Source organism: Neolamprologus multifasciatus, chromosome 9 (assembly GCF_963576455.1).
Source record: "Neolamprologus multifasciatus chromosome 9, fNeoMul1.2, whole genome shotgun sequence".
In the NCBI taxonomy this organism is placed as follows: Eukaryota; Metazoa; Chordata; class Actinopteri; order Cichliformes; family Cichlidae; genus Neolamprologus; species Neolamprologus multifasciatus.
Window position 1 is genome coordinate 10,539,292 of NC_140447.1, and position 27,292 is coordinate 10,566,583.

Consider the following 27,292-nt stretch of genomic DNA (forward strand, 5'->3'; position numbering starts at 1 on the left):
AAACACTGTCAAAGCACCTGGACCAGATTTGGCGTTTCCATCCACCTTGAAGCAACTGTGCTGATCAGCTGTCTCCACAATTCACTGACATCTGCAACACCTCACTGGAGACATGTCATTTGACAGCCTGCTTCAAAGCCTCTAACAATATTCCTGTTTCCAAAAAAAAACAAGGCTCACAAGCCTTAATGGCTACAGACGCATCTCATTGACCTCTGTAGTTATGGAAATAACTGAAAGCTTGAAAGCTTTGTGCTGTCCCATCTCCAATCAAGCACAGCTCGGAGCTGATTGTGAACAGGATATACAAAACCTCACAGGACCTCGTCTTCCTGCATAACTCTCCAGTAGACACTGTGAAGTCCTTACATTTCCTGAAAAATATGAACAAGGACCTACTTCCTGCGGCAGCTGAAGAAGTTCAAGCTACCAAAGTCAGTGATGGTGAAGTTCCACTCCTCCACTATGTCCTCATCAGTGTCTAGTACACTGCTGCCAAAAAATTCTGAGGGACATACAGTATGTAAATTTATGTACATTTTTTGTATTACCAGTGTTGGGAAGGTTACTTTTAAAATGTATTCCACTACAGATTACAGAATACATGGCCCAAAATCTGGTTTGTAACATATTCTGTTAGGTTACTCAATGTGAGTAAGGTATTCTGAATACTATTATTATTACTGAAGGCTACTCGCCACTGAGCTAACATTGTTAGCTGGCGTTAGCTGAGATTAGTTAATAGACCGCGGACTGTTAGACTTGATGGATAGCATTAACAACCTGCTCGCTGCAAATAATCATGTGCAGTTCTGAAAGCAATACCAACTAGATTTTTAAATCTTAATATAAAATGAGTAACAGTAGGCTGGACATTAGGTAAGGCTGCACTTTTTGCAGTGGTTTGATATAGAAAACTATTTCTTTATCAGTAATATGTTTTCATTCTATCTGCTGCACATGATTATTTGCAGCTAGCAGGTTGTAATGCAGCCTTCATTAATAGTAATAAATCACACAGCAATAGTACATCGAAGATGCTGAAGTGGCACATAACCCAGGTTGCTACCACAACTAAAACAAGGTAGTTGCTGAATGCAGGGAGCGGGACCACACCTCCATACACATCCCTTCCGGTTCTGTCTATGTATGACACCCCCTTCTAAAAATGCTGTCAAACCTAAAATAAGGGTGTGGTCCCAGCTAGTCAATGTTAGCTATATCGTTATATAGCAAAGTGCATGTGGGCAAACTAAATTTTGTTCAAAAATTTCCTCCACCCCAGCACTGCTGTACCTAATGACTTTTTAGGTGATTTGAGGCATTGATTGCTTATATCACAATGCATTTAATTTTTAAGGCAAACACATTTGAAATATTTAACTGAGTCGCTCTCAAAAATAAATCTTTTTTTTTTCTTTTTTGTGTCCCGTTTGGATCTTTAGCCATCAGAATTGTTGTCTTAAGGCCAAGAAAGATGCCAAGCGGATTTATTTTACCAAAAATAAATCTACTTGGTTGCCTCTGCTGTATGTACATATAAGTATTCCGCACCCTCTCTCTGTATATATTAAATTAATTTTCCATGTCATCAGACAAAACAGTAACACAACATCTCTAGTACTTTAGACAGTGGAATAAGTTTTTTTTCATTAACTTGAAGCAGTCTTTTAAACAGCCTCAATCAAGGAACAAATTGTTGCCTTATTGTCTCCTACTGAATGGAGGCCCCTCACGTAGTAGCCAAACAGATTTTATGGCATTGTTAAAGGAGTAATCATGGTGGCATTTCTCACAGTGATTATTCTCTGAACTGGCCTGCCTCAGGCCTTCTTATCATTTCCAGACCCCCTTTTGAGAGCTGTTCTGTATTACACCAATTAGCACAGTGAGTCATATGTGACTGGACACTGAGCAACTCAGCCGCTTCCACTCTGTGCTATAAATTTATTTCTAGCTGTTTCACTGACAAGGTATGCTGACACTGTGCTGCTGACTGACAGGAGTAAATGTGTGTTTGTGTTCGTGTGTTGGATGGTTCAGCCTGGCATTTTATTGCGCTATTAAACATTATTAAACATCGTATTTTACTGTGTTTTAAGGATAATGCCCTTGAATTAAAAAAAATACAATGTTAAGGGCTAAAGGCCCAACTCGCTTGGTTTAATGGAAAAGGAGCAGATACCAATACCCATCTCCCTGTATAAATGGACAGTAGAGGGCATGAAAAAGTCATCTACACCTTCCTGAACTCCAAATCCTCTCGTGTACCTCAAACAAAGTCGATGGTCCTTCAGACCGCTCAGAGATACACAAAGTGACCCGTGACTGAGTCAAGCCACCATCTGCATCACGCTGGCATTTTGTGGGTCATTCCTCAGCGTGACAACAGGCATAGAAAAGCATAATATGAGCTGAGTGGGTGATAGTGCTGCAATTCTACTCTTAATGACAACTGAGAGCGTGTATGTTTCATTGTGATAAGGGCTAAATGAAAACAGGAAAGCATGAAAGAAAATGACAATGACAATAAAGTGAGATCTGTGGGTGAAAATAACCATATTTTTGCAGGTTCCAAAAAGGTGCCACAGTGACTATGAAATCAGCTTAATGCATTTAGGATGGCCCCAGTGTTCCGATGAGCAGGTCCCTATTAGGAAGGTAATTGGTTTGGCGGATTACTCAAAAAGTTATGGACTGATTTGCATGAAAATTTACCAGAGGTCAGCCTTGGCCCAACTTCAGTGTGATTAACTTTGGAATAAAATATAGTTTCAGATCTGGACTGAGTATTTTTGTGAGATAAAACTAAATTGGACATTTTGCATGATGTCTTCACATAAAATGTGGAAAAAATCCTTTTTAAAAATGGAGTATGTGGAAATAGAAATGTTAAGAAGTTCACGCCTCTGAGTTTATCCTTCTTGCATCCCAACAGGAAGTTACAAGAAGCCTAAACACATCTGTCTTTAGCATGGCCTCGAATAACACAGAGACTTTATGTTTGGGTTAAAGTTAAAGATAGGTTTGCGCTCTTAAATCAGGCTGGTGGCTGCTGAACCAGAGGAATTCTGGTTATAGCTGAGGCAGATTCTCATTACTGCAACAAAAATATAATGGAACGACTCAGTTAGTATGACTGTACAAGACATTTGCAGTGGATTTAATGTTTTAGGTCTCATAGTACTGCCATCTGTAGGCCAGGTGAGGAAGTGCGTCTGTTTCAGCTTTAATTCAGTTTTTCAATTCAATTTTATTTCTACAGCATCAAATCACAACAACAGTTGCCTCAATTTATGTTGTAAAGCAGACGCTACAATAATACATACAGAGAAAAACCCAGCAATCATATGACCTCCTATGAGCAAGCACTTTGGTAACAATGGGAAGGAAAAACTCCCTTTTAACAGGAAGAAACCTCTGGCAGAATTACTCCAGATGTAACGGGACTCAAACCTTCCTCAGTGGATAATGGTTCTCATTGTGGTTCATGAGTCCTAAAGCCTTAGAATTGGCTCTGTAACCCTTTCCAGACTGATAGATATCGGTGACTCAGCTGTTTCTTTAAATCGCGGTGTGGTGCGCTACATTTAGAGATCTTTTAGCCTACTTTACTTTGTCTGCCAGGTTGTGTTTAAGTGATTTGCTAATTCACCAACTCAGAGTGCTATTGAAACAAAACTCAGCTTTCCAAAAAATGTGAATAATCACAGTTAATGTTTAATTTAAAAAGAGAGGAAGTTGCTTTTTCACACAATGACAGGTAGGTTTGGGTGGCTTTTCCCTCTTTGTCTAATATTAAAGTTTGATGATCTGGAACATGTGTGAAAAATATTCACAAAAAACCTAAGAAATCAGGAAGGGAGAAAAAGAAGAAAGAAGAAAGAAAAATACTTTTTCACAGCACTGTAGCTCTGAAGTATGAACCATTATAATTATGGTTATCTGTAACATTTAGCTCTAAATGTGAAAGAAAAAGACTTCAGAGTGGCACAGTTACATACCAGCGCCATCATACACTTACAATCATTTTCAGTTTTTACTTTGAAGTGTCTTTTCAGTCTTGCTGTGACTGCCGTAAGCTGTTAAACAGTGGACCTCTCATCATGTTGAAAGCTTAGCTAACTTAGCTGTGAAAGAATATGAAAGAATTCCTCATATTCAGAGTGAAGACAACAGCATCACGATCACTGCTTCGTTTTGCTGAATGCTATGAATAGTTTGACCCTGCAGCCAACATGCAAGCTGCAGTGCTGCTGCCGTTGGCCATCTGCAGGTATCTGTTTAGAGAGATTAGTAAAAGTGCTGACGATGCGAGAGCTGTGCCTTGCACTCCCGACTGCACACTAAACAGAGAAGAGAAGCTCTCAACAACTTTTAGTTTTGTTTTTAGCTCTAAAAATGTTTCCCAGGTCCACACGTAAGCCATCTCCAAACTGGCCATGGACATGAGCTGATTACCTGCACTGAGACTCAGCCTGTTTGATTCCCTCCTGCCCTGCTTCAGACAGCAAAGTACTACAGTGAGTAAATGAGAGCAGCGGGCATGACGCACTCATGACCCACTTTAACTCAGTGAAAGGGCACAGTATCACTTTGACCTTTCAGTGAACTGGTGTATATCTAGTCATTCAAACCCACTATGTGGACTTTGTTTGATCACTGTCTTCCATCCTTTTTCAATGATACATTCAACGGCGATGGCAGTTTTTTTAAAATGTATCATGACTCGAGAGTGTGTCACTTACAATAAGAAGAATGACAGTGTGCTCACAGACATTTGCATGCATGCATGCTGTTTAAGCAGCCCTCCCTGCTTTAGTGGTCACCCCTAAGCCAATTGAGGGATGGGCTGACATGTCACTGCTGATGGTGGGGGCTATGCTCGGTGCAAGAGTATTAGTCCTGCTAAATACAGTAATGCAATTAGGGCCAATTTGGTTATGAGGACACGCTGAATTAAAACAGGTGGAGAAGAAAAGATAGGCGGAGTGAAGGGGATCAGGCTAGTTGAGGGATCGTTTTGATCCTTGCCTCCCGCCACACTCCCCTCATACAAGCAGCAGGCAGTACGGCTGATGCACTTGTAGGTTTTTAGACATGTTTGCAAAGTTGAAGGGTCTCTTTAGCGGCCCGCAGGTGCCAGAGGGCTCTGGGACTACCAGCAAAGCCCCTGACCCAGCTCCACCTCCACCTCCACCTCCAGCCAAGGTATGTGTTCCTGTATATTCAGTTATTAGACTAACTATAATAAATCGTTATTGTCAACCAGATTTTTGACTGGTTACAGACATGAGCAGTGGCGTCTTGTCTGCCTCTGTCATTCAACCAGCTGCTCTGTATCCAGGCAGCAAAACAGAAAAAAAAATCAAATAAAATTGTTTCGCTACCTCATTGAAATCACTCATTACCCAAACGGGCACTTTGAAATTTGTTTCATCATGAACGCAGCCTGTCTTAAAAGTGTCCATCAGGAGAGGCAGTCATTTGTCAAACGCTGAATTCACCATTCTTTAAAACTGCCACTGAAATTAAAGCGTCACTCTTAATGGCCACTGTTTGACAAATGGAGCCAGGCGTCAGATTTTGTGAAGAAGAAAAAATGTTGATTTGTCGTGCAGGAGGAGAAGCCAGCTGAGAAGGAGAATGAAGACAAGAAAGTGGACAAACCACAGGGTGAGTCATTCTAACGGCTGAAAAGTTTACAGAGTTCCTGTGAAATTAAAACAAGACTGACTGTTAATATGTTGGGAACATGAGAAAATATGGATTATTTTAAATTTCGCTTCATTTTGGTTTTCCTGTTTATTTGTCAGGGACTGTGTACAAAAACTATTCATCTAACATGACAAAGGGTTTGTTGTCCCTGCACACGTCATAGAGCAAATAGAAACACATGCATCATCATTTTTTTTAAAAGACATACTAATACAAATGCAACTGACAAATCAACGTAATAGGCCAAACACCCACATCTAAATCCACCAATATCCATTACCTTCACACATAAATATAACACTTGTTTATGCCATTACAAGGGAAATAAGTATGACTGGTTTACTTATGTAACGTTTTACTGCATAATAAGCTTCTTTACAAATGTATTTGCTAATTAGATACTGCAGTGAAACCCAGTGTTACTGAAACACCTCCACACTTCAGTCAGCCTCGTGTATTATTCTGTTTATTCTTGTTATTTGTATAAAGCTGTAGAGCATCATGAGGATTCAGATACATCATAGTTATAAAGCACAAACAGTCAAACGAGTGACAAAAAGGGACCAAAATAAGAGAAAGCCTTTGGACAAGTGTCCAATATGAAACATTCAGCCTTGGACCACTTCTCTCGTGCCTGCTGACCGTTTCCATTTTAGTTGAGTTTCCTCGACTGCTGAGCTCGACAAGAAACTGAATTTCACTGATTTGTTGATTGTGTTGCTGAAAGTTTGAATGGCCTTTTGGAACCGGAGTGAATAACATCAGGTTTGTCTCCATCATCCATCCAGGTTCTGTTACTTCATTCTGTTGATCCCACGGTTGCCTAATGTGCCTGAAAGCCGGACAGAAACACGGCCAGCTAATAATCAATCCCTCAAATGTCATATTCAGCGTCTTGTCTCTCTCTTTTACAGATGTTACAGGTATTTTTAATAGATGATGAACTAAATAAAAATGGTTTCACATAACCAGTGCAACAAAGATGCCAAAAAAAAGGATGAACAAATTTACAGTTTGTAGTTGCTTCACAGATGGATGACAAGCAGTTATAAGACTAAAGGGACTATAAGGAAAACACATAATACAATGATGAGGAAATTAGCAATTAAAAGAAATAAATGGGAAAACAGAAACCATTATAAATATAAAATTTAATCTAATGTATTGTTACGGTTATATTTCTAAATGTGTAATATGAATGAAATGCTTTACAGGAAAACAAACAATGCAAAATAAATAGTTAGGTAAGATCAAACATTTTTTATTCTTCTCCCAGGAGGTGAGGACCATTTCTAACAATCTTGAAAAGCCAAAATAAACGTAGGATTTTTTCCCCCTTTCTTAGAATCAGCTCCATCACCGGCACCACCCCCAGCCCCTGAACCAGCACCATCAGCGGCCCCGGCACCAGCTCCTGCCCCAGCTCCTGCCCCAGCTCCTGCCCCAGCTCCGGCCCCAGCTCCAGCTCCAGCTCCAGCTGCGGCTCCGGCTCCGGCTCCTCCACCAAACCCTGATCAAGCTGGAGCTGAGGGGTAAGACCTGCGCTTGCAGTGTTGTTTCTTCTACCTAATTTTTTCCAGGCACATTTCATTTGAAAGTGGGTGCACCGGCAGTCAAAAGTGTTTACAGAGAGTAGTTACAGTGTGTTTATCCTCAGAATATCAGCCCAGCCTCCAAACTCCACTTTAGCTCACTGCAAACACACACCTGCCAAGTGACATGACAAACCTGTATCAAAGTAATCACCCCATGGACGCTAATTAATCGGATTCCCTGGCAGGGGCGGAGAGGGAGGCAGGGTGCCCACGGAGATAAGCGCAGCATGTGAGATCTTTACCCGCTGGAGCAACATGCATATTAAAAGAGGGATGGCCTGAAAGTGGATTAAAAGATTTTCAGTTCTTTAGGTTTTAAGGAGCTCACCAGAGCTGCTTCTGGTCCCTCAGTAAACACTATGAAGGCGACAGGTAGAGGCAGCAACGGCTGATCCTCGTAGTTCTAAGCACAGGTTGGATTTCAACGAGGATATGATATATATGACACAACAATGGTGGCAAGAGCCAGAGGCTCCAGGTGGAGGACAGGTAGCGCGCGCGTGTGTGTGTGTGTGTGTGGGTGTGTGTGTGTGTGTGTGTGTGTGTGTGTGTGTGTGTGTGGTGGTGGTGACAGTGTGGTCAGTGTCAGCCAGCAGCTTAAGTAATGTGTGGAATAAATAGTGTCAGAGCTCAGAGGGGATCTTGAGGTACTCTACAGAAGAGCTAGACTGGGATGACTCCAGTGCTGTTTTCACAACACCGTCTATAACTCACCTCCTGGCATCTTTCACAAAGTGTGCAGATTTCTGTGATATTAGAAAACTAAATTTTTTACTGCCAGTGCTACACAAAACCTGAAGTGTGTGTGGTTTACTCTGTGTCCTTCTCATATACAGTATAAACCGCCCAAGTATGTGTCCTTCTTCTTTTATGAGGCATATTAGTGAGATGAAATGCTCCATCGCCTTTAGGGTTGATTAAGTCTGCAAAGGCTTCCGACCAGAACCGGTGTCACCACGGCGTTGGCTCACTTTCTTTAACTTTCTTTCATTTAGTTTCCACAAACCAGGGGCGGTACTCCAACCCAGGACAGTGTACCATTTACACACTGAAAACAATGAAAGAAACGATGGGAAAACAACCTGACAATTAAGTGTGAAAATGTACTGACTTTAATTTGACTGCAGGGCTTGATCTCAGCATGTTGGATGTGTCAGTTTAAACATGGTGTGTTGTTCTGTCAAAGGCACTACAGAATTTTATCCACTAGAGGGAGAGCATCCATCATTCTCACAGCTGGCCTGACCTCTAGATCTGTCCTCCCTGACCCAAAGTGCCCTAACCTTAACCACAAACAGGTGAAGCTGGACTCCATCCAATTGGCTCTGCAGTGAGCACCACTTGGCTGATTGCATTTATCCGTGTAATGTGATCCTTCTTATGTCACAAGTTATTTCTCTCTGTGATTCACTCCTTTTAGCATTTCAAATCACAGGTACTGAGCTGGAACCTGAATGAAAGGGGAACGATTGTAAACTGAAATAAACACTGAGGATTGTCGCAATGCATCAAATATTTCTACATTTATATACCTTAAATATGTATTATACTTTATCAGTGATGGGAATAACGGAGTTACAAGTAACAGCGTTACTTTTTTCAGTAACAAGTAATCTAACTAATTACTATTCCTATTGTTACAACGCCGTTACTGTTACTAACAAGAAAATGCGGCGTGGTTGCGTTACTATTTTTCAACCAACAGACGGTTGAAGCTGTGTTCAGCTTACTGCACCTTATATCAGTTGCACGGAAGTAGCTGTCTATGTAAGTAATCTGGGCGCTACAGCTTTAAGCAGCTGCACGCGCTCCCGCGGACGGCAATCACTTTCTGGCAGACGATCACTTTTTGGCACAACATCTGGAGCTCAGGGGGGCAAAACAATCGCATGAGTGCTGCTGTTTGACTGAGGAAGAATAAAGTAGTCGTGGTAAGCCAATCGCATGACCACTTCCAGATGACAAAGCAACAAGGTGATATATACCAGTTTTTAAATTGTGCAGATAGGCCACGTAAAACCAGAATCATGATAAACAATATATACGCGGCGTTTTTTCCTGAATAGTTTCGTCACGTTAACGTCTAAGGACAGCGCTAGCAAGAACTCTCTGCTTATGACCAAAAAATTAAAAAACGAAACAAAAAACAGCCCGTTCATGTTGGTGGAAAAATGTACCATGCCGCCCAATCAAAAAAATTATATTTGTTTAGGAAGAGGGTGAAGTTTTAGGAGTGACAGTAAGAGAGAGACAGAGAGAGAGAAAGAGAGAGAGAGAAAGAGAGAGAGAGAAAGAAAGACAGCAGAAAAAGAGAGAGAGCGTGTAGTTAATGTGTTGTCTTCAGTGTTGGTCAACTTACTTGAAAAAAGTAATCAGTAACTAATTACTGATTACTTCCCCCGTTACTTTACTAATTACTTATTTATGAAAGTAATTAGTTACTTAGTTACTTTTTAAAAACATGATTTATCCCCTAAATAGGTAATAAAGCAATAGATCTTTCAGCTCAATTCTACTTTTTCTGCATAATCCATCATAAAATGTAATCAAATGAAAAAGTCTCTTTTTAAAATTTGTTTTATTAGTTTTAATCTTTTAACTTTATGCATCAACCAAAAATTTAAGTATATGCAACATTTTCGGACTGGAAAAAAATTGTTTAATATTTAAACTTTCCAGCACATAAAATAAAATAGGTTTTTGTATTTACACTCACTCTTTCAAATAGATGCAAGTAAAACACAGCAGAAAATAAATAAAATCAAAAACTCAGCGGCCCCGTTGCTCTATTTTCACCTGTTTAACAGGAGTGGGGCAGGCGGAGGTTTGCCCTGGTGCAGGTGTGCTGCAGCCGTCATGTCAGTGGAAGGATACGGCAGTTTCTCTGTGAATTTCACATTCCTGTGGCAGCGCACTCGGTGCTTGCTCGGAAGTTTAGGGTTTTTTTCGCTGTAAAAAGAAGTTTTCTTCCAAGGCAGTGAACAGCAGACCCTAATGTTTTTTGTCACTTTTTACAGAATCAAACTCAAAGTAAGGTCAGTACTTCCACGCTTTAAACGCTGCACGGTCATACTCTCTCCCGCACTCCTTGGCTGTGTCCCAATTAAGAGACCACACGCTTGGACGATGCGACAAGTACGGGAAGTGCGGAAGTGAGAGGCTGTGAAATGGGACGGTCTAGCCTTCGTTGCGCTGCTCGGGTTGCCTAGCAACCATGATACTAACCGTGAGAAACGTTTCATACAGCATTGTTTGACAGAAATGAAGGAGAAAAAATGTTTTGTTGTTCATTCATGTTTTATGACATCACTGTGATTATTTGAGTATCTGAGGCTGAGACCACAGGACTGTAAAACATGATTGTTGGGCTTCATTTCTGTACTGAACAGTCATTTCAAGATTAGTTAGTAAATAACAATTAGCTAATGTTGTTGATGAGACTAAAGTCATCTCACTTTGGTAATGTAAATATAATATGGCCAATATTATATTTATTGTCAGATTATTATGATATGTTACAGCAGTGAGCTTGAACTCTGTGTCAAAGATTCAAGTTGCAGTTATTTATATTTCCTATCACCTTAAATCTTCACTCAAAGACAAGTATCTTTGACAGTGTATATATAGATGTATTATATATAAGAGACAAATATTGTTCGTTTAATTTGTTGGCATTATTACATTAGGCTCAATGCTTACATATAAAAAGAAAATGTACGAGCTGTGAAAAGTGTTTCTGATAGAATGAAGAGTAGACTGATATATGAAATATTCCTTTATTGGGTGAGAAAATCAGACCATGTCATAACTGCTTTCAGTCATACAGAATAGATATCAGAGCCTTAAACAGGCTGACTTCTGTTAAATGGGCCAAACTGGGCAGAAAGTATACAAACACATAACATCCTTATAGAATATGATGTAACACTATAGATCAACTTACCTCAGAATATATAAAGCATATAAACAATTACAGCAATATGATGCAACAAACACAGCAGTAATACTAATCCAAAATACTCAAAGCTTCATAGAACTGAAACAAACATTTATTTTTAGCTCCATTCTGCTGCTGATACATACTGTAGGTTTCTGAACATTAAACTTGTTGCTGCCTTTCATAGTGTGTGACTTGAAGGCCCTGAGTACTTTCTCCCACACTGAAAACACTGGGATGATAAAATTATTTGAACATTACCTAATAAGACTGATTCAGGACAGACAATTAGTTATTTTAAACTTTTCTAGCAGTCCTTCACAAACAGGGAACAGTCTGTCTATTCTCTCCATCTGTCAGCTGCTGCTGGCTCTTCCTCCTCCTCTTCCTCATACTGACTTTCAGCTTGTTGTGTTTGTGGATATATGACTGACTTTAATTATCCATGAAATCATCACATTCTCTGTAGGATTAAGGCCGACTATTGAACGGCGTATATTTTACAGTAAAGGTTTTAAAACCAAGTTAGTACAAACATCGCTAATGTTTTTAACTTTGCTGACATGTGGCCAACAGTAATGTTTTTTGTTATTAAACATTTGCACATAAATAAGTGACATAATATTCAGTACTGACTTTTGAAAGTTTACTCTTCGGCCGCCCCGCTTCTGCCGTCTGCCGTATTTCTCGGCAAACTTATCCACACCCACCGCCGCGCTATGAATTGTGGGATATATGGGACCACGAAGCGTGCACTGGACCACGCTTGATATTTGGGGAAATCGACAGCGCATTTGGAGTACATTTCGAATTGGGACAGCCGTCGTCACGGTGACGTAATAGGCCTCAAAAACTCCAAGCGTGCGGTCTCTGAATTGGAACACAGCCCTTATATTAGCTGTGTCCCAAAACGTCGGCTGCATCCTCCGGAGGCCGCATTTGAAGGCCGATTACGTCACAGCCAGGCGACGAAGGCTGTCCCAATTCATTGACTCCTTCAAATGCGGCCGACAAATGCGTCCTTCATTTCCCCGAATTTGAAGGATGGGTCTGTCACTACCCGATCCGTACCGGAAACCCGATTGGAACCCTGCATGCACAAAAGGTGTCTACTTCCGGTCGAAGCGTTTTACGATACTTACGGGTCAGAGTATCTGTTAAGATGTTAAGAATAATAAGTATCTCTTAAAATGTTTCCAATAATGAAACATTTCAATATAATGTAGACAAAAACGAAAAATAAAAAGGTGCTAACTGGGCGCTAACCGTATTGTCGCTACCCGATCCGGACCGGATACCCGATCGGTACCCCGCATGCGCAAATCTCACGTCACTTCCTCTCTTTGTCAACATTGCGACATTCAATATACAGTGGGGCAAAAAAGTATTTAGTCAGCCACCGATTGTGCAAGTTCCCCCACTTAAAATGATGACAGAGGTCAGTAATTTGCACCAGAGGTACACTTCAACTGTGAGAGACAGAATGTGAAAAAAAAAATCCATGAATTCACATGGTAGGATTTGTAAAGAATTTATTCGTAAATCAGGGTGGAAAATAAGTATTTGGTCAATAACAAAAATACAACTCAATACTTTGTAACATAACCTTTGTTGGCAATAACAGAGGTCAAACGTTTACTATAGGTCTTTACCAGGTTTGCACACACAGTAGCTGGTATTTTGGCCCATTCCTCCATGCAGATCTTCTCAAGAGCAGTGATGTTTTGGGGCTGTCGCCGAGCAACACGGACTTTCAACTCCCGCCACAGATTTTCTATGGGGTTGAGGTCTGGAGACTGGCTAGGCCACTCCAGGACTTTCAAATGCTTCTTATGGAGCCACTCCTTTGTTGCCCGGGCGGTGTGTTTTGGATCATTGTCATGTTGGAAGACCCAGCCTCGTTTCATCTTCAAAGTTCTCACTGATGGAAGGAGGTTTTGGCTCAAAATCTCACGATACTTGGCCCCATTCATTCTGTCCTTAACACGGATCAGTCGTCCTGTCCCCTTGGCAGAAAAACAGCCCCATAGCATGATGTTTCCACCCCCATGCTTCACAGTAGGTATGGTGTTCTTGGGATGCAACTCAGTATTCTTGGGATGCAACTCAGTATTCTTCTTCCTCCAAACACGACGAGTTGAGTTTATACCAAAAAGTTCTACTTTGGTTTCATCTGACCACATGACATTCTCCCAGTCCTCTGCTGTATCATCCATGTGCTCTCTGGCAAACTTCAGACGGGCCTGGACATGCACTGGCTTCAGCAGCGGAACACGTCTGGCACTGTGGGATTTGATTCCCTGCCGTTGTAGTGTGTTACTGATGGTGACCTTTGTTACTTTGGTCCCAGCTCTCTGCAGGTCATTCACCAGGTTCCCCCGTGTGGTTCTGGGATCTTTGCTCACCGTTCTCATGATCATTTTGACCCCACGGGATGAGATCTTGCGTGGAGCCCCAGATCGAGGGAGATTATCAGTGGTCTTGTATGTCTTCCATTTTCTGATGATTGCTCCCACAGTTGATTTTTTCACGCCAAGCTGCTTGCCTATTGTAGATTCACTCTTCCCAGTCTGGTGCAGGTCTACAATTCTTTTCCTGGTGTCCTTCGAAAGCTCTTTGGTCTTGGCCATGGCGGCGTTTGGAGTCTGACTGGTTGAGGCTGTGGACAGGTGTCTTTTATACAGATGATGAGGTCAAACAGGTGCCATTCATACAGGTAACGAGTGGGGGACAGAAAAGCTTCTTACAGAAGACGTTACAGGTCTGTGAGAGCCAGGGATTTTCCTTGTTTGAGGTGACCAAATACTTATTTTCCACCCTGATTTACGAATAAATTCTTTACAAATCCTACCATGTGAATTCATGGATTTTTTTTTCACATTCTGTCTCTCACAGTTGAAGTGTACCTCTGGTGCAAATTACTGACCTCTGTCATCATTTTAAGTGGGGGAACTTGCACAATCGGTGGCTGACTAAATACTTTTTTGCCCCACTGTATTTGAATGATACGGTTAGCGCCCAGTTAGCTCCTAGCATTTCTCAACAGCTCTGCCTCCTTTTCGACTACCAGGACATTTAAACAATGGATAATCCGTATACAAACAAATTCATGTTTTTCTCCTCAACAGAGAGCGTTCCCCGATTGAACAACAGCGCCGTAAAATAAGAAGAATGGTGCCTAATTACAGAGTTAATAATACAGACTTTGTAATATGTCACGTGAAGATTCATCAGCCAGATGAAGTGTTTACTGACAATTGACAGCGTAAGCGGACATCATCATCACTATTCCAATCAATCCTCTCCACACAGACAAGCATAAACACACTCGACTATCACTAAATCAAATTTAACACACGTTTGTAATGACGCTAATTCAGTTTACAATAGGGTTCATTCGCTCAGTCAGCAGGTGGTAGTATCCTCTTACACTGGGGAGTAAACTGCCATTAAACGAACAGAAGAAGAAGAAAACCCCTGCACATGCGCGGTACGGATCGGGTAGACCCGATTTGTACGGTCCGACTTTGCACATGCGCAGTAAGGATCGGGGAGTCCTGATCCGTAACTATCTTTTTATTTTTTGTTTTTGTCTACATTATATTGAAATATTTCATTATTGGAGACATTTTAAGATATACTTGTTATTCTTAACATCTTAACAGATACTCTGACCCGTAACTATCGTAAAACGCAACGACCGGAAGTAGACACCTTTCGCGCATGCGGGGTACCAATCGGGTTTCCGGTACGGATCGGGTAGTGACAGGGTCGGGTGTATCCTTCGTGGCCCACCATATCCCAGAATTCATAGCGCGGCCCAGCCAGTCACAAAATAAACTTTTAACATATTTTCAGGCGAGAAAGTAGCTGTGTAAATTTCAAATATCTGCTTGGTTTATCAAGACATCGCATATTTGCAAAAGTGCGCCGACGTTTTCGGAGACGTCTGCTACCCACCAGCTCGATAGCAAGCCGGGGGGTTCAATGGTCACTTGGCCGGCGAGAGCAGTGGACTCCCGGCTTCATCGTTTTCAGACCCCCCCTCTTTCGCTACTCAGGTTAAACATGATATATAAGTCACTCGGATAACTTAAAAATGTAATTGTTTGCCTTTTTTCTGTGTTTTATTGGTTCCGGAGTAAATCGGTTTTGGCTGAGATTAAGTTGTTAGATTATTAGATTAAATAAAACTTTATTAATCCATCGGGTGGGTTCCTCCGGGATTTTCACACAGCTGAATAAACGTCAAACAGAAAACTGATTAAACAGAAGTGTGAGACGGTCGAGAATTTACGCCAGTGTCCTGTTATATTTTAGATAGCAAGGAGGAGACAGCCGAGTTTGTTAAACTCCACCGACACAGCGGTGACACAAATCTGAAGGCTAGACCGTCCCATTTCACAGCCTCGCACTTCCGGCCTTCTCGGTCTTCGAAGGACCCGGCCTTCGTGGTCTACGTGGGCTCCGAAGGATGCAGCCGACGTTTTGGGACACACTCTCGCAAAAAAAAAATCACGGTTTTAGTAACGCAATAACGCAGCGTGCTCACAGGAAAGTAACAGTAATCTAATTACTCTTTTTTGCAATAGTAATCCCTTACTTTACTCGTTACTTGAAAAAAGTAATCGGATTACATCTCTGGTTGTCTTGTGTAGTAGTGTGTAGTGTTGTGGATAGTTTCGTGTTGTGTGTCAGAATAATAAGGTGACTGCTATCACCAGCTAGAAAACAGGAGGAGTGACACACCTGCTGCTGTCAGACCTGCAGGTATCAGGCTGTGATCTTCTCCTTTATAGTGGACAGAAATTATTTTTTTGGAGTGGCACAAATAATTTGTGTGGCATCTTATTTAATGCAGAACACCAGATTGTTATGTAAATAGTTTGAAATGGTTATTTTAAAAAAGGTAAAAGGTAAATGGCTGCAAATAACTTTGTTGTTTGAAAAACTTGTGCATATGAATTTGAAAAATTTGAAAAATTAAAAATTTATATTTGCATTTTAAGTTATGAAATATGATTCAATAAACATGTCTGTGGTTGTTATGGTAAAAAATATAACTTTTTCTACTCAGATTTTATGTTTTTTGTCTGACTTTAGATCAATTGTGTTAATACAGTATGTCAAAATGAAAACATAACTGTAAATTCAGACACGTGAGGTTGTTCTGAAAAGGATGATACCAAACAAGGCAAAGTAAATAGTTTTTAAAGGTGAAATGTAGAGGGAAAATCAAAGTAACTTGCCCATCATGAGACAATTTAAAAGAACACTCCACTCAAGTTATGTGAGTTTCGACCGTCTTCCTTACATCGTGAACATCGTTGCCCCTCCCTCTGCCAGACATTTCTTTCTGTTAAAAGGGCGTTTTTCCTTCCCACTGTCGCCAAGTGCTTGCTCATAGGGTTTGATTGTTGGGGTTTTCTCTCTATTATTGTAGGGTTGTTAAAATATAAAGTGGCTCGACACAACTGTTGTTGTGATCTGGTGCTACACAAATAAAATTAAACTGAAAGAATGTGAGCCTGGCTAGTTTGGGATTGCAGATATATGACCAGAAACCCTCTTAATGCATGTTAAAGTAAAGTTCCATATTTTTCAGAGTAAAATCTTACCTCTAGGCAACTTTAAATGCTGGAGTAGAACAGGTGTTGAATCATTAATGCCGAGTGGAGTCTCTGATTATTACACAACTTTTCCTGATTTGTTCCTTTTTTTTAATTGGTTGAAATTCCTCATTCACATCAGGAATTTTTAGGAGTTTTTATGATTTTTCTATCCTCGTGACATCAGAAACTCACTCACTGCCAATAACTAGCGCAACTTTCTTATTTTGCTTCCTCAGAGAGGAGGGAGTCCCCCCTCCACCTCCCCCCATAGTCATCAACAAGTACTCAGATGAGCACCTCAGAGCCATAATCATAAAGATGAGAGAAAGAAAGCAGCTCTTCAAGGAGAAAGTGATTGATCAGTATGCTTCATCCCCTGAGATAACCCCTCCTGTCAGTGAGTGCCAACACAAAACCATTCAGTGCTGCAGATTTTCTAATATTTCTAATATCTGTGGATGTTATTGTTTTCATGGGGCAGTAAGGAAACTAATTCTTAATATTTAACTGTCGCTCACTCCGCCCCTTTATCCTTTCAGCGCCACTGCTACGCAAAGACGACTACAACAGAGTCATAGAGGAAAGGAAACAACAGGCAGAGGAGGCGCGGATAAAGAAGGAGGAGGCAGACAAGAAGAAAAAAGAGGAGCAGGAGAAGAAGAAAAAGGAGGATGAGCAAAAGAAAGCAGAACAAAAGACAGCAGAGGCCAAACAGGAGGAGAAGAAGAGTATAAGAACCAGGATATCCGAGGCAATGTGGTCAGTGGTGGACACTGTGCTGAAGCCATTCGAGGACCTGATGGACTCTGTGTTTGGGCAAACCATAGACCCTTTCACGGACCGTCGCTACATTGCATGGCTAAGCTTGGTGACTGTGGCCATTAACTACAACACGTGGTTCATCACGGCCCGCCTGTGCTTCCCCTACCACAATGAGACCTCCATCCCTTACTGGTTCACCCTGGATGTGTTGGCTGACATCATCTACCTGGTGGACTCTGTCATCTCCCAGCCCCGCAAACAGTTCGTCAAAGGAGGAGACATCATTGTAAGTGGGAAATGATCCTGACTGCTGACAGAGAATAACACTGGCCTGAATGACAAAGTCACTTTTATTCTCTTGCAGAAAGACAGAGTGATGACAAAGAAGCACTACAGAGATTCAGAGAGATTCCTGGTATGATCACTTAAATCCCTTGAGCTTTGAAGTTAAGTACTTAATTAGAGTCAGCGGCCTTACAGCTGTCTGTCTCTTTCACAGGCAGACGTGGTGTCAGTCTTGCCATTTGACTTGTTGTACATCCAATTTGGATTCAAATCTGCCTTCAGACTCAATCGTCTACTGAAGGTAAATCTACTTAAATAATGTTTAGATGAATGAGACAATAAACAACGCCTATTAAATGTACTTTGGCTCTCATCTGGCTCACATTTCCTCACCTGTTTTCAAGGTGGACACATTTTTTGAGTTCAGTGATCGTCTAGAGAGCATCATGGCCAAGGCTTACATCTGGAGGTAAGACCATCCATCCATGCATCCATCCACCCACCGATCCATCATTCATCCATCCACCCACCGATCCATCCATCCATCCATCCATCCATCCATCCACCAACCCATCCATCCATCCATCCATCCACCAACCCATCCATCCATCCATCCACCAATCCATCCATCCATTCACCCATCCATCCATCCATCCACCGATCCATCCATCCATTCACCCATCCATCCATCCATCCATCCATCCATCCATCCATCCATCCATCCATCCATCCACCGATCCATCCATCCACCAACCCATCCATCCATCCATCCATCCATCCACCGATCCGTCCATCCATCCATCCATCCATCCACCCACTGATCCATCCAGTATACAATGCAATTAACTGAGATAGCAAAAATGTCAAAATGTGGCCATATCAATAACTCTCTTTATACCCCTCTTAGAGTGATTCGCACAATTGGCTATCTGCTCTTCATGCTCCATCTTAATGCCTGCTTCTACTATGTGGCCTCAGAATATCAGGGCATTGGTGAAACTAAATGGGTCTACTCTGGCCGAGGCAGCGCGTAAGTACAGCACTTCTATACAGCCACTTGTGTTTGAGTTGGAGGGATTTTCTCATCTTTTTTTCTGCCAACTCTTGATGTGGACCTAGCATGCTCATACTGTATTCTGAGACTCTGCTAGAGTAGCTTTTGCACGAGCAGTGTTGGGAAGGTTACTTTTAAAATGTATTCCACTACAGATTACAGAATACATGCCCCAAAATGTTTTTGTAACGTATTCCGTTACATTACTCAATGAGAGTAACGTATTCTGAATACTTTGGATTACTTAATATATTATCATGCTTTTTTACAACTACATGAATGTACTATTGCTGTGTGATTTATTACTATTACTGAAGGTTACTCGCCATACCAATACCAACTAGATTTTTAAATCTTAATATAAAATGAGTAACAGGGTGGACATTAGGTAACTGCACTTTTTGCAGCGATCTCGTATAGAAAACTATTCCGCGTATATAAAACAGGTCCGCAGCTCTGAACCGTAAAGGCGTAAAACCATAAAGGGACCTCTGGCTAATACGTTGGGTTTGTGTCGCGCTCGTGGTTGAAAACTAGCTTTACTTTGTTGTCTGGGTCAACTTTGCTAGCGAGAGACTGAGAGAGGCGTTGAAAGGCTGCTCCAACCGAACTTATTGTTTCGGAGGAAAACACGAACACAGCGTACAGTCGAGTCTTAATAGCTTACTTACAACTGGGCTCATCAGGCACTCTTCTTGGCTGCAGTTGTTATTATTATATTTACATGCTTCCAACTCCCGTTTCTGCTCAATGACATCTTGTACTTTTCCTTTTCCCCCCTCCCTCGCTCATAGACACATAACGTGTATGGCAGTCCATTCTCCCTGCAGCACGGACTGCACTGCCCATCAGGCTACATTCTTTAGGGCTATGCCTGTAGCATTCTGCCTATTGCCTTCATATTAAATCATTTTTTAAAATATTTCTTCACATCATTATGAGACGCGAGATTGAGACACAGGCATTTGAGCCTCTTAATGTGTGTTTTGTTTGGGTTTCCACCAGCGTGGAAACCAAAAATAGAGAGAGCATAGCCGAACATATCAAACAGGAAAATACCGCCGTGTAATCCCTTTATTTCAGCAAAGTAACTGTATTCTGAATACCACCTTTTTAAACGGTAACTGTAATGGAATACAGTTACTCATATTTTGTATTTTAAACAGCGGTACATGTATTCTGTTACTCCCCAACACTGTGCACGAGTCACAGTTACAACAAACTGTTTTTTCTTCCCTCCCTCTGTGCAACTTTCTAATGATTGGCTGATGGTTTGAAAACAGTGGCCAAGGGAACATCTGTACTCACAAATGACCATATTAAACATGGTCACGCACCAACATGATACAGAAAGGTAGAAAATGAGCACACATGAGGATAATGTTAGCAATGCATAACAAAAAGTTATAGCAAAGAAACAAAATTACCTAAAAAAAAAAAAGTCTCTGGTTTATTGCACAGAGTTATGAGTTCCAGCTCACAAAGCATCCAGTCAAAATCTTTCATATGTCCCATGTTTGCTGCTGATGCTGTGGCTGCAGTTACCTCAGCTGCTTCTTCTATGCCGAGAAGTCCCTGCTACTGATCGCCGAGTTACCAACTCCTGACACCACATTCGGGCTGATCTTTCAGATGACCAACTACCTTTTCGGGGCATTCTTTATGTCCACCATGCTTGGCCAGGTAGCTTCTTTCTCGTAGCATTTTTGTTATTTTACTTTCTCTTTTCTTTTAATATTTTTTTCTCTTTAGGAAGCTAAAGCAATTTCAGCAAGACATCAAGGAAATCACTCAAACGTGCCCAGAACCCACCACTGCCATTTTATGCAAAACAAAGAAACAAACACCATTTTCCCCCACACGACCCCAAAACATCCAATACAGTTTATGACACCCCTCTCTGACCCCCCCCCCCCCCCAAAAACTCTCCACAGGTACCTGCGTTGTTACTACTTTGCTGTCCGCAGTCTGATCAACATCGGGGGTCTTAATGAACCCGAAACCGTCTTTGAGATTACCTTTCAGATGACTAACTTTTTCTTGGGCGTCTTTGTGTTCTCCAGTTTGATTGGACAGGTAACACAGAGGACACTCTGCCCCATAGCATGAGTCACAGCCCCCAGCATCCTCACTTCATCTGGAGTCCTGATTAGCATCCTTTTAGCATCATTAACTGCAAGTAGTACTAGTAGTAGTAAACGATTGTCTCTTATTCTCCCCCACTTGTCCTGTTTATGTAGATAGATGAATAAACCTGCAATACTCCAGTATCCATTACTCTGTCTATAGTATTTCACTGGTTTCCTGTGATGTCTTGACTGTCAAAAACAACAAAAGCACATTCATTCTAATGTCTAAGTGAGAGGAGCATTTATTTAGTTTAAACAAAGGATTTCTTCTTTTCATCATAATGTCTCAGATGAGAGATGTCATTGGTGCAGCGACAGCAGGACAGACTTACTTCCGTTCTTCCATGGACAACACTGTGGAGTACATGGTGACCAATCACATCCCGTCTTTGATACAGAACCGAGTCCGCACCTGGTACACCTACACCTGGGACGCTCAGGGCATGCTGGGTCAGTAGACACTGGATAAAATCTTCATTTCAGTCTTTAAGAGTGTGTGAGAAACGCTTTAATTATAGGACACCAATCGGACGTCAGTCCTACTATTGTGCCAGGTGCAGAAAGTTTTAACACTGAATTAAATAATAATGTTTCATCTCCGTGTTTTCAGATGAGTCCGAGCTGCTGGACAAGATGCCTCTAGTGATGAGAACAGCCATTGCTGTGGACATCAACCTGGCGACCTTCCAGAAGATTGATCTTTTCAAGGTGCACACTCATTAAAAAAAATAAATATATACCCCAGACAGTAACTGGGAGACTGGGAGATGGTTTGTCAGTTAAATATCTTCATGTGTTTCCACAGGGCTGTGACCAGCAGATGTTAGTGGACATGTTGCTGAGGCTCAAGTCAATCATTTATCTGCCCGGAGACTTTGTTGTGAAGAAGGTGTGTAAAGTCTTACATAATCACCGTCAACTTCAAATGTGAATGAAACACAACAAATTACTTCTTTTTTTTTAAAGTTTATCATCATTTTATGCCAACGATTGAGGGAGATTAAATACAAAAAAGTAAAAATGTGCTGGGGAGGATAAACTGATGTTGTGTAATCAAACTTGGCAATAAGGAGATACTCATTTTAGCCCTGATTCACCGTATGATGACAGGCATACAGACTGTAAAGAGGCAGAGGAAAACACACTTATTTCATTGTGTTGACAGATTTTTGCATTAGTTACAACTGCATATCCTCCATTGTCGAGTACATTTTTAGCTAACTTATTTTTTTGCCACTTTAACGTCAAAAATATCCAAGCTTTGTTTCTCTAAAATTCATAATTATGATAAAACCTCAGACAGCGTTGCATATTTTACTTTTAAATTTGGAAAAATTACTTTATAATCTTATAAAATAGGTCATTGTCAGGGTCTGCGCTGGCAGACCGTGTGGTGACAGTAGGATGACCCAAATGCAGACCGTTGGAGCAAAATTATAATTTAACAAAGGGCGAGCGGTTTATTTGTGGCTGGGTAAAGGTACCAAAAAAAGGCAGATGAACACTAAGGCAAAACTAACTAGAACTAACTGGGAGAAACTACATGCTAAAAAAAAAAGAGACAAAGATCAAAACCTTGAACATGGAAAAACCTGGAAACAAGGAGGCAACTCAACAGACGACCTGACAAAGACTTAACGAAAACTCACAGACTATATATAGACAGGAGGTGATCTGGGGAAGTGGAAACACACGGGGAAACAGCTGATACAAATGAACATGATGCCACAGGGGAAGCAAAACTAAACACATGGAACATGACACCGTCAAAATAAAACAGGAAGCACGCAGACTAAGACACACGGACTTGACATGGTGACAGTTAAGAAGCAGGCGAGGGAACATGGATAAACATGGCAGACAGAGGAGACATGGAAAGAGCACAAGAAGGGGGAACAAGGGAATGGAAAAGGAACGCATGCACATAAACACAAACACAGAGGGAGAGACACAGAGGACACAAGGGGAACCTAAATGGACAAGGAGATTACACATGATAAACAGGGGAGACAACGGGAGACAAAGATATCTCTGAAACACGCGGTGGGCGAGGGAGACTTAAACACAGACTTGACGCCCACTGACCAACATAGTGGAAAGACACAGACATGGGAGGAACCCAGACAGACGAGAGCTAAATCCGGTTGTTAAGTCTGACGTCACTAGCCGTGTCTGGGCCTAAACTCCGCTGCAGGTCCATATATCAAACGATCACTATGGCATTACTGAGAGTTGAAAAACTGTCTAAAGTCTTTCATGTTTAATAAAATGATCAGCGTTCTGCTCTACCAGGTGTAACAATTGAGTTTAACATCCAGGCATCCATGAAAACGGAATTTATGACATTTAACGGAGTTAGAAGTTAGCAGGAAGTTAGCTCGCTAGCTTCTATCTAAATACAATATAGCATGTCCTGACTGCAGAGTTTTGGAAACAAATTAAAACGTACAGCTCTGCTATCACTTCCAACATAAATGAAGACAGAAAACTAAACAGCAGTGACGTTTGTAGGGTTACTGAAGTTTGGCTAGCTGGTATATAATGATGTGCTACGTGACCGCTAGCGACACAGCTATGTTAGCATAATATGAAAAGCTGAGTGTTCTCGGTGGTCAGGAACAAATGTAATCGCATGGCAGGATGCTGTAAAAGGACCAAACTTCAGCCAGGAGAACAACTGAGATAATCCATCCACAATACGAGGTTAGTCATTCATATACTGCTGCATGGGCTGGGCTGTAGTTACATCCTAAGGTTTTAAAAACTGAGCTTAAATAAATGATTAGCGGTAATAAAAGCCGAGGGAGGTCAACAGTGATCACTGACTGTTTTAGGAGCTTTTTGAGATTAAATAGAAGAAAATACAAAACATGTTAACAACACAAAAGCCATATTAAACGCAGACTACTTTAGGCCCGGAAGTAGGATTCGTCACGTCATCACTTAACGACCAGATAGGGAAACAGAGCTCAATATCAGCAGAACTGGCTGAAGCCTAAACTGCACAAACAAGAACATCATAATACAAAAAGGAATGAAACTCAAAATGCTGGATCAAAGGAAACAGCCCATGACAGTGATTTTTTTTACTAGGTTAATACTTTTTTTCCTCCAAAATTTACAACTTTAATATCAAAGAATGTCCGAGTTCTTGTAGGTCTGAATTTATGACTTTAATCTCAGAAGTTCTGTGTATATAAAAGGCCACCACAGGCTTCTTTTAAAGCTAAAATGCCCTTTATAAGCACATACACATAAAACATCCCTTCAGTAATTTATTTGTGTAAATTATTTGTAGGGTGACATCGGTAAAGAGATGTACATCATCAAAGGTGGAGCGGTGCAGGTGGTGGGAGGACCCGACAACAGCATTGTGTTTGTGACACTAAAAGCTGGTTGTGTTTTTGGGGAAATCAGGTGAGTTCAGATACACGCGCACAAATATATACTGATAATTAATCAACATCAGAGGCAATTAATCACAATCAGTGAACTTACTGATTACTGAAGTTTTCTCTTTCTGTTTCTTAGTCTCTTGCAGTCCTCCAAAGATGGAGGGAACAGGCGCACAGCTAATGTCAAAGCATACGGCTTCGCCAACCTCTTTGTCCTGGAGAAGAAAGACCTGTTTGATATTCTGGTTCATTACCCGGAGTCGCAGAAAGTGTTGGCCAGAAAGGGCAAGTGAGTCAAAGGATTTGACTCAATATTTGCTGCTGATTTCACAAAATAACTTAAAATTCTGTACTTGGTGGTTTATTTACTGGAAACCAATGATACACTATCTGTGAGGGGGGGGTATGTGAACATGTATAAATGGCAGCAATTTTTAAGATAAAATTCCAGTCAGGTAGTTTTACACACAAGGAAAACAATCACATGTTAGTGCAGACGTTCCCAAAGTGTGGGGCCCGCCCCCTAGGGGGGGCGCAGAGCCATTGCAGGGGGGGGCGCGGCATGAAAAGGGAAAAAAAAAAAAAACCCAACGCTTGGACACTGCTAGCACGGGCGCCCACACGAACGCAAAGCAGGAGATGAAGCATAGCTGAATGTGTTTCCAAACCAACTTCATTCTATGGTGAAGCATATCTTCCCTTTGGTTTCACCTGCACAAGTGCCGAGGTAGGTCTCCCTGCAGGATTGGTTTTCCCTTCGTTAGGAGCAGCGCTGGGCTGTTTAAATCATGGACAAACAGTATCCCACATTCTTGATTTGTAGTTCATAAACACTTGTTGTAATGACTAACTACTCCTGACATTTTGGAGATGTTTGCTCTTTATACAGTAAAGTTACAGTGGGATACAAATAACATCAGGCTCATCCTGCCACAATTTAAAAATGTATTGATAGCAATGTTGAATATTATTACACAGGAAAAAAAAAAACAACTACATGTAAAATAATTACACCATGACGCCTCTGCCTTTCTAAATGGAGGGACAGTAACTGCGTGTATATGTAAGCGTGTAAAACCTGTAGATAGTCAGATTAACAGTATTTCGTCTCTGTCTGCCATTCTGCAATTCATCTCATGTAAACAATAACGTGCACACAGCGTGAGGTGAAAAAAGGCACATACCTTTGACATTGCGTGACGAACTCTGTATTCCTCGTCCACACGTAAACGCAAAAAAGGAGTTTTAAAAAATCTCTGTTCTCGGTGATTCGAAACGCCGTTTACGTGTGGACGAAACAGCTGAGTTTTCAAAAATACCCGTGTAGGTGTGGACGTAGCGTAAAAGACTTAGTAGTTTATTTTCTTACTACCTGTAATTTATTGCAGATTACTTGTATTTGCTTAATTGTTTACTAAATGTTTGAGGTGTGAAATAAACCGCAATGGAGCAAAATATGGGCGTGTGTGGTTGGAGGATGTGTTCGTGCGTGCGCGCGCGAGGGGGGGGGGCGCAAACATTTTTCTTGTAAAACAAGGGGGGCCCAGCAAAAAAAGTTTGGGAACCACTGTGTTAGTGGGTGGACCTATTTTTATTTTCAAGGCCTGATCTTTAAAACAGCACATGTTTGTGTTGTTTTAAAGACACAACACATGATCACAAACAAAGCGAAAAGAAAAGTGTTATGTGGACGTCAGAAAAAGGGCTGTTGGTGATGTTCATCAGGCTGGGATACCTTTGAACAGTGAGCTTCCCCTTCCTGTTAGGGATTACATAAGTACACATGTAATCCCTGAGATATGAAGTTTCCACATGATAATAATAGATGCTGCTGTAGTAAACAAACCTCTGTACCTCTGTAGGAAACTAATCAAGGCCAAAGGTCCAGCAACAGCTAAAGTTGAAGAAGAGAAGAAAAAAGGACTGGCGCTGTTCGGACCCAAACCTCCCACACCCAAACTGCTGCGTGCTTTCGGCGGGACCATTAACAAAAAGTTTATCAACAAAGTGAAGGTAACTACACCGTTCTGTCCTAATAAATGCACCGCAAGTGATTATTACATGAAAGTCATTGTGCTGATTCTCAGTTTGTGTTTGTCTCCTTTTATTGTTTCCCCAGACTACCAGTACCAACTAATAAGGAGCATGGAAAGTTTTTGTTTTTTTTAATAACTCCTTTTTTGGAGTGAAGAAAATGTGTCTCTCATGGAAATGAACTCATTTCTGTTGAAAGCACATTTCAGATGATAGTTTTACTGCTCTGGGTGTGTACCTCAACTACTGCCCCTAGTGGACACTGCTATGTATGTACTTCGTTCATATGGTTTTTATACAGTATAATTGTTTGTTTTTCCCACTGTAGACGTGGAAACCTGCCTGAGATTATCAGTCAGTAAGAAGCATGGTGACAATAATGTTGACAGTTTATATTATTTGACTGAGTTTTAATAAATAAATATGTTTGAACTGCATTCAGTGTATTTCTCTGTTAGCCTTGTGTTTGTGAGAGCAGGAGTTCAGATCCAGGCTAATCCTCACCTGCCAGACAGTGACAGTACAGGGGCCGATTAACTCAGCTGCCTCTGTTTTTGTGAGCTCCACAGACTAAAATAAACCAAGCATTACACCAGCTACTTTCATCGTAGCACAGAAGGTTACTGCAGTGACTTTAATGTTATCCCATGATACAGGATATTCAGATACTGATTATACTCTTTTTACCTGCCCTCTCCTCCAGCTTACGTTGATCAGGTATAGGTTTTTATATAAATTCGCTAACATATTAAAAAAATAGCACTGGTGCTT

General features: G+C 41.2%; 1 protein-coding gene across 1 annotated transcript; it reads left to right on the forward strand.

Annotated features, from left to right (window-relative positions):
* The first annotated feature begins 4,747 nt into the window (after nucleotides 1-4,747).
* LOC146511040 (cyclic nucleotide-gated channel beta-3-like) lies at nucleotides 4,748-27,268 on the forward strand. The gene is made up of 17 exons (XM_085172809.1): nucleotides 4,748-5,211; nucleotides 5,622-5,676; nucleotides 7,064-7,250; nucleotides 17,099-17,259; nucleotides 17,402-17,910; nucleotides 17,989-18,039; nucleotides 18,124-18,210; nucleotides 18,314-18,378; nucleotides 18,817-18,939; nucleotides 20,898-21,039; nucleotides 21,383-21,542; nucleotides 21,703-21,800; nucleotides 21,898-21,981; nucleotides 24,391-24,509; nucleotides 24,624-24,776; nucleotides 26,350-26,500; nucleotides 26,607-27,268. The coding sequence occupies exons 1-17, from the start codon at nucleotides 5,101-5,103 to the stop codon at nucleotides 26,622-26,624; spliced, it is 2,274 nt and encodes a 757-aa protein (XP_085028935.1). The 5' UTR covers nucleotides 4,748-5,100; the 3' UTR covers nucleotides 26,625-27,268.
* The last annotated feature ends 24 nt before the right edge of the window (nucleotides 27,269-27,292 follow it).